This window comes from Bubalus bubalis, chromosome 7 (assembly GCF_019923935.1).
Source record: "Bubalus bubalis isolate 160015118507 breed Murrah chromosome 7, NDDB_SH_1, whole genome shotgun sequence".
In the NCBI taxonomy this organism is placed as follows: Eukaryota; Metazoa; Chordata; class Mammalia; order Artiodactyla; family Bovidae; genus Bubalus; species Bubalus bubalis.
Window position 1 is genome coordinate 1,399,110 of NC_059163.1, and position 14,147 is coordinate 1,413,256.

Sequence of the window (14,147 nt, forward strand, 5' to 3'; positions counted from 1 at the left end):
GCCTAGGACTCAGCTCGGTCATGATGCCTAGACATGATGCCAAGCGGCAAAGTTTGAAAATACAAAGATTACACTTCATCAGAATTTAAAACTTGTGCATCAAAGGACACCATCAAGAAAGGGAGAAGGCAACCTTCAGAATGGGGGCTGCTGCTGCTGCTGCTGCTGCTGCTAAGTCGCTTCAGTCCTGTCCAACTCTGTGCGACCCCACAGACGGCAGCCCACCAGGCTCTCCCGTCCCTGGGATTCTCCAGGCAAGAACACTGGAGTGGGCTGCCATTTCCTTCTCCAATGCAGGAAAGTGAAAAGTGAAAGTGAAGTCGCTCAGTCGTGTCCGACCCTCAGCGACCCCATGCACTGCACCCTACCAGGCTCCTCCGTCCATGGGATTTTCAGAATGGGGGAAATACCTGCAAATCGTGGACTTAGTGTCTAGAATACAAAAGAGCTCGACTCGGTGACAAAGACAGACCAAAAAAAGACATAGGAACAGCAAAAAGCACAGCGAAGAATGCTCAGCATCCCCGGGGCAGGGGCTCAGACGTACTCTGCATGCAGCGCTGGCGACACCCGGCTCTTCGGTGTTAAAGGCACTCGAGACACAGCGGGCGCAGGAAGGGCGGTCTCACAGCCCTTGTCTTTCTGAAAGCAGAGGTGAGGGCCCGTGTGGAGGACACCCTCCTGCAGTGAGAGGACACCAGAGAGGGGTGACTGGGCGAGGGCTCAGCAAGCAGACCCGCGCGGACACGTGGAATCCCCCCTCCGCGGATCTTTCGGCTTTTTTCCCCAGAGTGCCACTCTTCTGTTCAATCTTCTTAGTAACACCTCGTCACCTTTCAGGGCGTGGTTCTGTGAGGACCCCCACGCCCATGTAGAATTTTGTTATTAATAAATAAAACGTGCCTGTTTTTCTCCTGCGGACACGTCCTACATCCATGTAGCTGAAGGATGAGGAGATAGAGGAGAAGCCTGACCTCCAGTTGCCAAACAAAAATCCAAAGCCAGAAAAAACAAAATCATCCAAAAAGAAAGTAACACGTGTCAGCGTCGGTGAAGGCGTGGACAAGATGGAGCCCTCCCACTTGCAAGCGGGACGGGCCGCTGCTATGGAAGCCAGACTGGCGGCCGCTCAGCAAGTTACGCCAGACCCAGCAATCGCTCCCGGGGGAAACCCCAAAGAGCCTCCCAGAGAACCTGACTCAGTGCGGTCCCTTCTGCTCTGCCGTGGGAGGGGAGTCCTGGAGGGTGGCCGGGAGCCGGGCCTGGGGGCTACCCGACCACCCAGTCCCTCTCGGAGACGGGTCCTGGTGCACAGCTGGCGGACCACAGTCAGCGTGTCAGGACGTCGGGCTGTTGCTGCTGAGATTGTCCACAGCCATACCTCATAAGTTCTGGAGAATGAATGGAAGCCACATGCCCACAGGCTCTGTGCCCGTGACAGAGAACCCTGGTCGGGGGAGAGGCCTCAAGCCGCGTGCCCACCACGCTCAGTCCCCACGCAGACGCCTGGCCAGGCTGCGGCTCCCCTGGGCTCCAAGCACCTTCCATCCCAGGCCTGGAGGCTGGGCTGAGTGGACAGCCCAGTGGCGGCCCCCACTGTGCATCTCCACATCCTTTGTCCTGGGACTGCCTTGGGCCCCGCCCCCGGGTGCGCTGAGCACGGGCCATCCGAGCCGCGGCGCCCCCGTGTTCTGTCCCCACGAACCCAGGGCAGCCGGCGCCCCAACCTGTCTCCAGCCTGGCCTCGCCCACCCCCCCACCACATTTGCTCCCTGGAGGTCTGCGTTAGCCTGGCACCTGCTGCCACAGCGTTGAGGTCCAAACCCAAGTTCTGCCACCAACTGGCTGGGATGCCTCCACCAGAAAGGGTCTCTGTTGGAATCCCTGGGTGCGGCTCCCCTCTGCTGGTTTCTCTTCCATCAGAGTGGCACCCGGCGCTGGCCGTGAGCCTGGGGGATCTGCAGTTCAGGCCCGGCTGGCTCAAGGGTGAGGACACATGTGGGCTGGAGCAGCCCTCGATCCCAGCACAACCATCACGGGACACTGTCTTCCAACACAGCTGTTTATTCACAACTCATACACATGCTGGTCAGGCCAGCTCCTTCCCAGGGTTGGGGGGTGCACAGATGACCGGCCTTTGTGCTGTGAACCTGTCCCGGGGCACAGGCTTCCAGGAAGCCCCTGAAGTTGAGGAAGAAGCCCTCCAGCTCTCGAACCCGCGCCTCCTGCCGCCCCAGGTGCCCGGCGTTTTCTTGTGGTGCCTCCACCTCCCCCTCCAGGTGGGACAACCTGTCCCCGAGCAGCCCCAGCTCAGCCAACAAGTCCTCTGTGCGTGGGGCCTGGGGCTCTCCTGGGACATGGCCACGGGGGCCCTGCTCAGCGTCAGCCATTCCATTCAGCAGCTCTTTCAGCCTCTCCTGTCCGAAGGCAGGGCATCCCTCTCTCCCTCTGGAGAGAACTCTCCTGAAGACCAAGACACCCCAGCACTGGAAGAGCCAGCTGAACCTGGTCTCAGGCCAGCGGTCTCCAGGCCACGGCCCATCAGTACCTCAGCACTGAGACCCACCAGGGGGACCACACCCTGCATGGCTCCAAGCACCAGCCACGAGACGCTGGCGTTTCTGAGCCTGTCTCCCAGGAACGCAGCCACCACCAAAGCCTGCAGAGACAGCCCCCTACCCGGCCCCCGCGGTGGAAGGCCGAGGCCCGCCGGGGCCAGGGGTCTCGGGTTGGTCCCCACTGGGTGAGGACGCCTTGCTTCTTTGGATGCAGGTGGCTCTCCCGCCCCCATTTCCCGGTCTCCCGCCAGCCTCACCGAGTGATTGAACTGCTGCTGGGGGTGAGGGGCTGCTGGAGCCGGCCCTTCCCTTTCTGGGGGTCGGGGCGCCACCGGGGCATCAGGGAGCCAGTTGGGGCCAAGGTTGCCTGGCGGCTTTGGGAGGGTTCCGAGGCCGGCCTCCTTACCCTCTGCAGGCTCTGGGCGCTGCTTCTGGGAGGAGTGTGCAGAGGTGGGGCGCACACTGAAAGGCATGAAGGAGTTCTCTTCCACCAGGTAGCAGCCCCTTCCAGCCAGCTCCCCTGGGCTGAACAAAGGCATCGAGGCCACAGGCAGACAAGGACTCAGGTGTCATCATGGGAAAGCTCCAGGCTGGGTTTCCAGCCCGCACGTGGGTAGGGTCCTGAATGAGGGGGTGCGGGGGATGGCCGCTGCCCTTGAGCGGGTAAAGGGTCAGTGTTGGAAGGCCTGGAGGGTCTGCAGGGCTGTGGAGATGGGCACGTACACTTAGGGCCTAGCTGGAGGCCAGGTGCGTTTTGGGGGTGCTACGCTGGCGTGTGCGGAGCGGTGTGCGGTCCCGGAGGCCTGAGGGTCCCCTGCGCTCAGTTTCTTGGCGCCCGATCTCCTCCTGTGGGAGGGGAACACCAAAGCGAGGAGACGGGCCAGCTCCAAGGGGCTGGAGTCCAAGGGGACCTTGGTTTTAAGGTCCCTAGGTGGGTGACCACACAAGAGCCTGTGACCCCTGGTCTGTGGCTGCCCTCAGCTCTTCGGGGAGCCCACTGAGAGGTTTGCTGGCCGTGGGCAGGAGTCCCGGGAACTCTCCTTATGAGTCAGCAACAGTTGTTAGTGGAGCAGGACGCCCCAGGTGGGGACCTTGTGAAGGAGGAAACATAAGGGGCTCTATCTTGAAAGCAGGAACTCCATCGTGGGTTGGACTATGGACTTTGAGCTATATGCCCAGTATCTATGGAAACAGCATACCAATGGAAATCCAGACCCCTGGATGAAGGAGCCTCGGGACTTGTACCTAGACTGTTCCTCGCCTAAACGAATATGCTAATTATCACTAACAGAACAAAGTCATAAACCCCATTATGCTTTAGCGGGATATGACCACAGGTCTATGGATAAATGTCCACTGTTCAACTATCTAGACTTATGACACATGAATCATGGCTTAACTTCGATGGTATCTCTCTTTTACCTTGTCCAGACTAGTTTCAAGGAATTTGGGCAGGTGCGTTTGGGCACGTACACTTAGGGTATCTAAGGTTTTCACAAACACTGGTCGGGGTCCTTGGCTAAGAGGAGACTCTGCCTTGGGCCTGCCGGTGTAATAATCTGCCCTCCACCATCTACACTGTCCTTCTGAGTGAGTTGTTTCCCGGAACGCGTGGCTACAACACCTGGACCTGTTGTACGGCGCTGCTCCAAGGTCGACGAGCGTCCGAGTCGGGGTTGGAGGCCGCCCTCTGCTCAGCGCTGAGCTGGAGGCCAGGCGCGTTTTGGGGGCGCTCCTCTGGAGTGTGCGGAGCCGGTGTGCGGCCCCAAAGGACTGAGGGTCCCCTGCGCTCCGGTTCTCGCTGCCTGATCTCCCGCTGCTGGAGGGGAACACCAAGGCGAGGAGTCGGGCCAGCTCCAAGGGGCTGGAGTCCAAGGGGACCTTGGTTTTAAGGTCCCTAGGTGGGTGACCACACAAGAGCCTGTGACCCGTGGTCTGTGGCTGCCCTCGGCTCTGCAGGGAGCCCACTGAGAGGTTTGCTGGCCGTGGGCAGGAGTCCCGGGAACTCTCCCTATGAGTCAGCGACAGTCGTTCGTGGAACAGGACGTACGATGCTGCTCCAAGGTTTACAAGTGTCCAAGTCCGGGTTGGAGGCCGCCCTCTGCTCAGCGCTGAGCTGGAGGCCAGGCGCGTTTCGGGGCGCTACGCTGGCCTGTGCGGAGCCGGTGTGCGGCCCCGGAGGCCTGAGGGTCCCCTGCGCTCCGGTTCCCGGCGCCCGATCTCCCGCTGCGGGAGGGGAACACCAAGGCGAGGAGTCGGGCCAGCTCCCTCCGCTGAAGCGGGTGCGCCAGGCGCCGCGTGCGGGTGCGCGGACTCGCAAGCCCACCTAGCGGAGTGGAAGTGGCCGCGAACATGAACGTGGAGTGCATGGTATGGGCCAGAGGCCCGGGGCAGGAAGAATGGGCGCTGGTCGCCAGAAGGGCGGCCGAAGAGGCGGCGAGGAGGAGAAGCAGAAGCCGCAGCAGCCGCGGCAAAACCTCCATCTCGCCTCTCCGCTCTCCTCTCCCTGGGAGACCGCGGCAGCGCCCGGCCTTTATACGCGGCTCCGCCAATCTGGCCCCGCCCCGCTCCCCGCGGGGTCCCTGAGGCCCTGGGGGGCAGGGCGGTGCATCTGAGAGCCGGTCGGGGGAGGGCGCTGCAGGGGTTGCCATGGTGACGTTAAACCTGCCTGGATCCTAAGGCTCCAAAGGCTCCCTTCCGTGTCTCAGCTTCGGATAGCCTCTGATAGCGGATGGAGGACAGGCGGTCAGCGAAGGAGAGGTGGTGTGCAGGGAGATGGGCTGCAGGAGATGTGGAGAAGGATAGAGGAGGTGAGATGCTGGGAAGGGGGCGGGGGCTCCCACCAGAGGGTCCGGGCATCAGAGGAAACGGGCGGCCCATCTGGTCAGGCGGGTGTGTGCTCCCTAGACGGATCCCAGCACTCCTGTGCGGGTGAGGCTGCGTGCCACTGGCACAGCGAGGCCAAACGATACTGGATCCTCGGAATCTGGAGCAGAGAAAGGTTTATTGCTGCACGATGCGAGGAGACGCGTGGCTCCCACCTTAAAAACCCCAAACTCCCCAAAGGTTTCAGCAAAGCCCTTTCCTGGGAAAAGTGAGGTGAGGCGTGGTAAGTCGTTGCAAACTTCCTGGTGTCAGATTCTTTGTTCTTGAGGTCAGGTCATGGTCAGGTAACAGTGTTCCTGTAAATGTCTCTAAATGAATGCCATTCTCTGTTCTGACAAGAAAAGACAAGGTCTCAAGGCTCAACTTTCACCCTCCAAGGTCCATGTCCTGGCTAAGGCAGGGGTGGGGGGTTGGCGCTCCCTGCTAGGGCCAGTCAGCCTGCCCAGGAGTCTTCGTCCAGCACCCAGTCTGGGTCCTCCCACTAGCACCCAGGCCAGGCTGAGGAGGCAGATCTCAGCTGGTGGCGCCCTTGGAGCCAGGTCCCCAGACCCTGTCCAGCTGTTATCTCTGAGGCAGCTAGGCGCCCAGGACCCAGACGGTTTTCAGTTTCCTCAGGCCCTCCAAACAGTAGGGGGTCAGGTCCCTCGCACGGCAGCCAGGCAAACCGCTGCTGCCCTTAGGTCCCAGTGTGGGGACTGGGGAGACCTTCACTGCGGCCTCTTGGCCTGGGCCCGGCCAGCGGGCAGCATTGGCAAGGGCTGTGGAGCCCAGCAGGACAGAGCCCCTAGCCTGTCCCCCTACCCCCATCCACTGGCCTGAGGCCGGGTGAGCAGGAGGGCTCCAGGGTGAAGGCTGGGGTCCGCCTCTTACCTCCCTCTCTGCCTGACCACCACCACTCCCCTGACCGCTGGCCTAACAGGCCTTTAATCACCACCCTGGCAGTTTCTCAGTAGTGGCTGCCTGGTGACTGCTGCCTGGTAACGGTAGCTGTACTGGCCGCTGCACCCATGCCTGTCCTCACCACGCACTTGTCCTTTCTCTGTCACGCACTCATCCCTGGAGACGTCAGCCCCACTTGCTGGCACCGCGACCCTCCTGTCTGTATTTTCCACAGGACAGTCTGTTTTGTCCTTCGGCTTCTGGTGCTTGAACTTCTTGCCTCCCATTGCAAACACTGCTGCTCTTTTCCCCAGCGGCTGTTTCTTCTATGCCGAATACAATAAATACGAATACATAAAATGTCAGCTGTCCTGGTCTCCTGATGAAATGGGCTCACAGAAAGTAGGCCCATCCCCAGGGGATGAATCTTGACTGGAGGAAAGCAGCCATGGCCCTCTCTTTCCTCTGCTGGAATGGTGGGGTGGGGAGAACACATGACCCAGTTCTGCCCAATAGAGCTGAGAGGAGCCCTGTTTAGGAGGCAGGTGGTGTTGGAGAAAGTTTCATCTCTTTAAAGGAAGGTGGGTGGTGGAAATCAATCATCACTGTTTTCCTTCGACCTGGTAGGGGGAATGTGATGGGAGGAGATGTAGCAGTCAAAGTGAGGCCGTGAGGTAAGAGCTAAGGAGAATCCCAGAGGAGCTGGATCAAAGACCTGCCCTTGCTGACCAAATAAACTAATCAACCCCATAGCCTCCGGACTCTGGGCTCTTGTTGGCAAGATCATCACCGCCTGCACTGAAGCCATGTTGGGCCAGAAGTTCTGTTATGGGATCCATTTCATTCATTAATTAAGAATAATTAAGTATCTTATTAAATATTTCTTGTGCTGAGTCCACTTTCTAATCAGCAAAATCTGACATGCACAGAGATGATGAGGGCCAGTGGAGAGGATGAAGGCGCAAGGAAGAGGTCCCGGAGTGGACAGACTGTAGACAGAGCCTGAGGACACGCAGACCTGGGGCGCCACCACCGCCCTGCAGTCCACCCCAGTGGGCTTGTCCACAACTTGCTAGCGGGTGGGAGAGACATTGGGGATTGCTAGGCGGCCTGGAGGTGGTGCTGGGGTGATGCACCCTGGGAGAGAGACTGGGGAGGGTCACCAGGTGGCCCTGGAGACCGGCCCAAAGGCAGAAGAGGGGCAGCCTCAGGGCCGACCCTTCAGGGCACAGGTGAGGTTCTCCTTGGTAATAAGCCCTTTCCAAGTCCGCCCTGTAAACACTCCTGCTGGTATTTCAAACCAATGCAGGAGCGCTCCTCCCTGCCCTCCCAACACTATGCCCTCCAGGCATATCAGCCTGGTCCTCTGTAGACCCCACATAGGGTCTGCTGCTGCTGCTGCTGCTAAGTCGCTTCAGTCGTGTCCGACTCTATGCGACCCCATAGACGGCAGCCCACCAGGCTTCCCCATCTCTGGGATTCTCCAGGCAAGAACACTAGAGCGGGTTGCCATTTCCTTCTCCAATGCATGAAAGTGAAAAGTGAAAGTGAAGTCGCTCAGTCATGTCTGACTCTAGAGACCCCATGGACTGCAGCCTACCAGGCTCCTCCTTCCATGGGATTTTCTAGGCAAAAGTACTGGAGTGGGGTGCCATTGCCTTCTCTGACATAGGGTCTAGCAGGGGTCAGATGACCACATTCTGCCCACCATTGCTGATCTCTGGCTAGGAAGAGGCAAGGGTTCATAGCCTCCATTTTCCATCGCCATTTCACCCCCTCCTGTTCCCCTCCCCCTGGCTCCATTCAAAAAACTAAGATCATGGCATCCAGTCCCATCACTTCGTGGCAAATAGATGGGAAAAAATGGAAACAGTGGCAGATTTTATTTTCTTGGGCTCCAAAATCACTATGGACAGTGACTGCAGCCATGAAATTAAAAGATGCTCGTTCCTTGGAAGAAAAGCTATGACAAACCTAGACAGCATATTAAAAAGCAGAGACATCACTTTGCCGACAAAAGTCCATGTAGTCAAAACTATGGTTTTTCCAGTAGTCATGTACGAATGTGAGAGTTGGACCATAAAGAAGGCTGAGTGCCGAAGAACTGATCCTTTTGAACTGCGGTGTTGAAGAAGACTGTTGAGAGTCCCTTGGACTGCAAGCAGATCGAGCCAGTCAGTCCTAAAGGAAATCAGTCCTGAATATTCATTGGAAAGATTGATGCTGAAGCTCCAATACTTTGGCCAGAAGAGCCAGCTCATTGGAAAAGACCCTGATGCTGGGAAAGATTGAAGGTGGGAGGAGAAGGGGATGACAGGATGAGATGGTTGGATAGCATCACCGATTCAATGGACAGGAGTTTGAGCAAGCTCCGGGAGCTGGTGATGGACAGGGAAGCCTGGTGTGCTGCTGTCCATGGGGTCGCAGACGGACACGACTGAGCGACTGAACAACAGCAACGCCCCACTGTGGGAACGAATTTGTGGGGACGAATTTCCCATCAACCTACTTTAACCTTCCAGCTGACCAAAAGAAAGTCTTGTCAAACACCCATCTTCTCTCAGCCCTCTTTATCCTCCCAACAGCCCTCAAAGAGGGGATGTCCCAGGCAGTCCGGTGGTTAAGACTCCATACTACCACTGCAGGGGGCATGGGTTTGATCGCTGGTCAGGGAACTAAGATCCGTGAGCTCCCAGCTGCCCACAAGGAAGGTGCGACTGCAGCCTCCACTGCCACGAACGGAGACGCAGGCCCAGAGACCACGAGCCCCCGGCCACACCTGCCGCCTAGCGGAGGCCCTACAACCAAACCGGCCCTAAGCCCTGGGGTCCGTGTTCCACTCCTGACAACAGCAGCTTTCCACAGGACTCAGGAAAATGGACATGTATGTGTCAGAAATGCCGGATAACCATCTGGAAAGGAAAGCGGAAGTGTATCTGAGCAGAACCTAGGAGCTGAGAACGGGAGCAGAGATCGGCGGTGACAGCGTGAAAGGCCTCCTGGCGGAGCAGGGACGTGGAGGACAGCACTTTCCAGGGACTTCATCTGGATGTGAGCTCTGCTGGGAGCGGCCGGCAGACCCTGGCTCATCCGTGCTCCATCCCCGTCTGCCCACTCGAGGAGGAGACCCTTTCCCAAGCCCCAATGCCCACTGGTGCCCACCCCCCACCCAGCGCAGGGGAGACGGAGTCCCCAGCTCCTGCGTGGTCAGCATCTTCGGTGGCCTTGGTTCCTCGGGTGCTCAGCGCCACACAGAAGGCTCAGCTCTCATCTCACTGAACAATCTAAGCTTGAATTGGGGAAGTGAGGGTCTAAGGGCCGGGGAATCTTCATCGACCCTCCCAGCAAGGGTTTGTGGGGGAGACAGCAGCTCTCCCGAGCCTGTGGGGGCGCTTCTGTGCCTGACAGGGTAGGGGCGCAGGAACCCAGGGTCTCCACAGCCATCCCCAGGCACCGCCACCCCACGCTTCCTGTTGGAGGAGGAGAAGCTATTTCTGTGCAGTGAGAAAGCTTCCTCGCCCCTTAACCCCCCAGTAGACCAACTGCAATGGCACCCAGAGCTGCTGGAGGCCTCTTCCACCCTCCTCCCTTTTGGCCAAACCCTGACCTGCCATCTGGGTCCCTGGTCAGAGGCCCTGTGTCCTCAGGCTACCTGGGCTCCTCTGGATGGACTGTAGCGGAAACAGGAGGCCACTTTCTGGGAGGGCCAGCCCTGAGGAAGGCCAGGAAGGTGACAGGAGCTGCGCAGAGGGCTCTGCAGGCGGGCAGATCCCTGGGTGGGCGAGTGAGTGGCCAAGACGGATGGTGGGGTGGCTCAGAGGGTGTCTGTGCCAGGTGTGGGGGGTGAGGGAAAGTGGAGCCTGGAGCAGGAAGGGCCTGAGGAGAGCCAGGTCAGCTGGTCTCGGTGCACCTTCCCCCAGCATGAGGGGTCTTCCTTCAGGTGGGCTGAGGGGAGCATGTTTGGAGAGACGGTCAGAACACAGCAGCTGGGGACCCTTGGGGTTGCAGGCATGCCCACGCCACAAGGGCTGGCATTCTAGGTGCTATTCTGCACCCAACTGGACCCCCACGCCCTAAACACTGTGTCAGCAGGAGGAGTTTCTGTCTGCAAAACAAGAGCAGCTTGGCGTGGGGAAGAATCCATTACCCGCAGAGGTTACTCTCCTTTAGGTTAAGCTGGGTTGATTGGAAAGCGTAGCTGAGGGGCCAAGGAGCTAGCAGCACACGCACACAGAGAAGTTTTTCTGGAATCCAGCCTTGGGGATAAAGAGCTAAGAAAGCAAGAAGGACAAATCACAGAGCAGCAGCATCCACGCTCCAGGAGCGCTGCAGGGGCTGGGCTGCGCGAGCAGCAGGACCCAGAGGAGCTGGATCCTCCGGAATTCTAAGCCTCGACCAGCAGGCTGGAGGGGCCACTGGCTGAGCAGGGGACACACTACAACAGAGCAGGAGGGACGGGGCAGCCCTCGCCCTTGCCTGCTTCAGGCTCTGCGGCCCGCTCCATCGAGGCCCTCCGCAGAGGGACGCCCTGCATGCCCCATGTCCTCCCGGAACTGCTCTTGCCTGGCTTTCTTCCTGGCCCTTGTCAGTGCCTGGCATTATGGGATCTGCTCTCTGTACCCCGTGGCCTGGCAGTTCCACAAGCCAGGCTTTGTCTTTCTTGTTTCTGGCCACGTTCCCAGCCACTGGAGCGGCCCCAGCATATAGGAAGTGCTCAATTAATATTTTTGAATGAGTGAACTGTGGCAGCATATCATGGTCAACAAAAGAGTCCGAAATGCAGTACTTGGATGCAATCTCAAAAATGACAGAATGATCTCTGTCCGTTTCCAAGGCAAACCATTCAATATCACAGTAATCCAAGTCTATGCCCCAACCAGTAATGCTGAAGAAGCTGAAGTTGAATGGTTCATGAAGACCTACAAGACCTTTTAGAACTAACACCCAAAAAAGATGTCCTTTTCATTATAGGGGACTGGCATGCAAAAGTAGGAAGTCAAGAAACACCTGGAGTAACAGGCAAGTTTGGCCTTGGAATACGGAATGAAGCAGGGCAAAGGCTAATAGAGTTTTGCCAAGAAAATGCACTGGTCATAACAAACACCCTCTTCCAACAACACAAGAGAAGACTCTATACATGGACATCACCAGATGGTCAACAACGAAATCAGATTGATTATATTCTTTGCAGCCAAAGATGGAGAAGCTCTATACAGTCAGCAAAAACAAGACCAGGAGCTGACTGTGGCTCAGATCATGAACTCCTTATTGCCAAATTCAGACTTAAATTGAAGAAAGTAGGGAAAACCACTAGACCATTCAGGTATGACCTAAATCAAATCCCTTATGATGATATAGTGGAAGTGAGAAATAGATTTAAGGGCCTAGATCTGATAGATAGAGTTCCTGATGAACTATGGAATGAGGTTCGTGACATTGTACAGGAGACAGGGATCAAGACCATCCCCATAGAAAAGAAATGCAAAAAAGCAAAATGGATGTCTGGGGAGGCTTTACAAATAGCTGTGAAAAGAAGAGAAGCGAAAATCAAAGGAGAAAAGGAAAGATATAAACATCTGAATGCAGAGTTCCAAAGAATAGCAAGAAGAGATAAGAAAGCCTTCCTCAGCGATCAATGCAAAGAAAAAGAGGAAAACAACAGAACGGGAAAGACTAGAGATCTCTTCAAGAAAATCAGAGATACCAAAGGAACATTTCATGCAAAGATGAGCTCTATAAAGGACAGAAATGGTATGGACCTAACAGAAGCAGAAGATATTAAGAAGAGATGGCAAGAATACACAGAAGAACTGTACAAAAAAGATCTTCACGACCCAGATAATCACGATGGTGTGATCACTGACCTAGAGCCAGACATCCTGGAATGTGAAGTCAAGTGGGCCTTAGAAAGCATCACTACGAACAAAGCTAGTGGAAATGGTGGAATTCCAGTTGAGCTATTCCAAATCCTGAAAGATGATGCTGTGAAAGTGTTGCACTCAATATGCCAGCAAATTTGGAAAACTCAGCAGTGGCCACAGGACTGGAAAAGGTCAGTTTTCATTCCAATCCCAAAGAAAGGCAATGCCAAAGAATGCTCAAACTACCTCACAATTGCACTCATCTCACACGCTAGTAAAGTAATGCTCAAAATTCTCCAAGCCAGGCTTCAGCAATATGTGAACCATGAACTTCCTGATGTTCAAGCTAGTTTTAGAAAAGGCAGAGGAACCAGAGATCAAATTGCCAACATCCACTGGATCATCGAAAAAGCAAGAGAGTTCCAGAAAAACATCTATTTCTGCTTTATTGACTATGCCAAAGCCTTTGACTGTGTGCATCACAATAAACTGTGGAAAATTCTGAAAGAGATGGGAATACCAGACCACCTGATCTGCCTCTTGAGAAACCTGTATGCAGGTCAGGAAGCAACAGTTAGAACTGGACATGGAACAACAGACTGCTTCCAAATAGGAAAAGGAGTATGTCAAGGCTGTATCTTGTCACCCTGCTTATTTAACTTCTATGCAGAGTACATCATGAGAAATGCTGGGCTGGAAGAAGCACAAGCTGGAATCAACACATATATATGGAATTTAGAAAGATGGTAACAATAACCCTGTGTACGAGACAGCAAAAGAGACACTGATGTATAGAATAGTCTTATGGACTCTGTGGCAGAGGGAGAGGGTGGGAAGATTTAGGAGAATGGCATTGAAACATGTAAAATATCATGTATGAAACGAGTTGCCAGTCCAGGTTCGATGCACGATACTGGATGCTTGGGGCTGGTGCACTGGGACGACCCAGAGGGATGGTATGGGGAGGGAGGAGGGAGGAGGGTTCAGGATGGGGAACACATGTATACCTGTGGCGGATTCATTTTGATATTTGGCAAAACCAATACAATTATGTAAAGTTTTAAAATAAAATAAAATAAAATAAAAATTTGGAAAAAAAAAAGATTGCCAGGAGAAATATCAATAACCTCAGATATGCAGATGACACCACCCTTATGGCAGAAAGTGAAGAGGAACTAAAGAGCCTCTTGATGAAAGTGAAAGAGGAGAGTGAAAAAGTTGGCTTAAAGCTCAACATTCAGAAAACAAAGATCATGGCATCTGGTCCCATCACTTCATGGGAAATAGATGGGGAAACAGTGGAAACAGTGTCAGACTTTATTTTTTTGGGCTCCAAAATCACTGCAGATGGTGATTGCAGCCATGAAATTAAAAGACACTTATTCCTTGGAAGGAAAGTTATGACCAACCTAGACAGCATATTAAAAAGCAGAGATATTATTTTGCCAACGAAAGTTCGTCTAGTCAAGGCTATGGTTTTTCCAGTGGTCATGTATGAATATGAGAGTTGGACTGTGAAGAAAGCTGAGCGCCGAAGAATTGATGCTTTTGAACTGTGGTGTTGGAGAAGACTTTTGAGAGCCCCTTGGACTGCAAGGAGATCCAACCAGTCCATCCTAAAGGAAGCCAGTCCTGGGTGTTCACTGAAAGGGCTGATGCTAAAGCTGAAACTCCAATACTTTGGCCATTTCATACGAAGAGTTGACTCATTGGAAAAGACTCTGATCCTGGGAGGGATTGGGGGCAGGAGGAGACGGGGACGACAGAGGATGAGATGGCCGGATGGCATCACTCTTTCGATGGACTTGAGTTTGAGTGAACTCCGGGAGTTGGTGATGGACAGGGAGGCCTGGCGTGCTGCGATTCATGGGGTCGCAAAGAGTCAGACACGACTGAGCGACTGAGCTGAACTGAACTGAGAGCCCATGTTCAGGGGGCGAGTAATGCTGAGGAAACAGGAGGA

At 55.3% G+C, this 14,147-nt stretch overlaps 1 protein-coding gene and 1 long non-coding RNA gene across 2 annotated transcripts; one reads left to right on the forward strand and one right to left on the reverse strand.

Annotated features, from left to right (window-relative positions):
• The first annotated feature begins 2,055 nt into the window (after positions 1-2,055).
• LOC123334528 lies at positions 2,056-3,144 on the forward strand. The gene is made up of 2 exons (XM_044946303.1): positions 2,056-2,743; positions 3,053-3,144. The coding sequence occupies exons 1-2, from the start codon at positions 2,127-2,129 to the stop codon at positions 3,054-3,056; spliced, it is 621 nt and encodes a 206-aa protein (XP_044802238.1). The 5' UTR covers positions 2,056-2,126; the 3' UTR covers positions 3,057-3,144.
• A 2,564-nt stretch (positions 3,145-5,708) lies between these two features.
• Positions 5,709-7,722, reverse strand: LOC123334529. The gene is made up of 2 exons (XR_006552533.1): positions 6,473-7,722; positions 5,709-5,775 (listed from the first exon to the last, which is right to left on the reverse strand). It is a non-coding gene; the product is annotated as an uncharacterized LOC123334529 (long non-coding RNA).
• Positions 7,723-14,147: the final 6,425 nt, after the last annotated feature.

Bases quoted from the DNA above. Each gene is read 5' to 3' on its own strand.
- LOC123334528 (XM_044946303.1), top strand. From the start codon at position 2,127: ATGACCGGCCTTTGTGCTGTGAACCTGTCCCGGGGCACAGGCTTCCAG.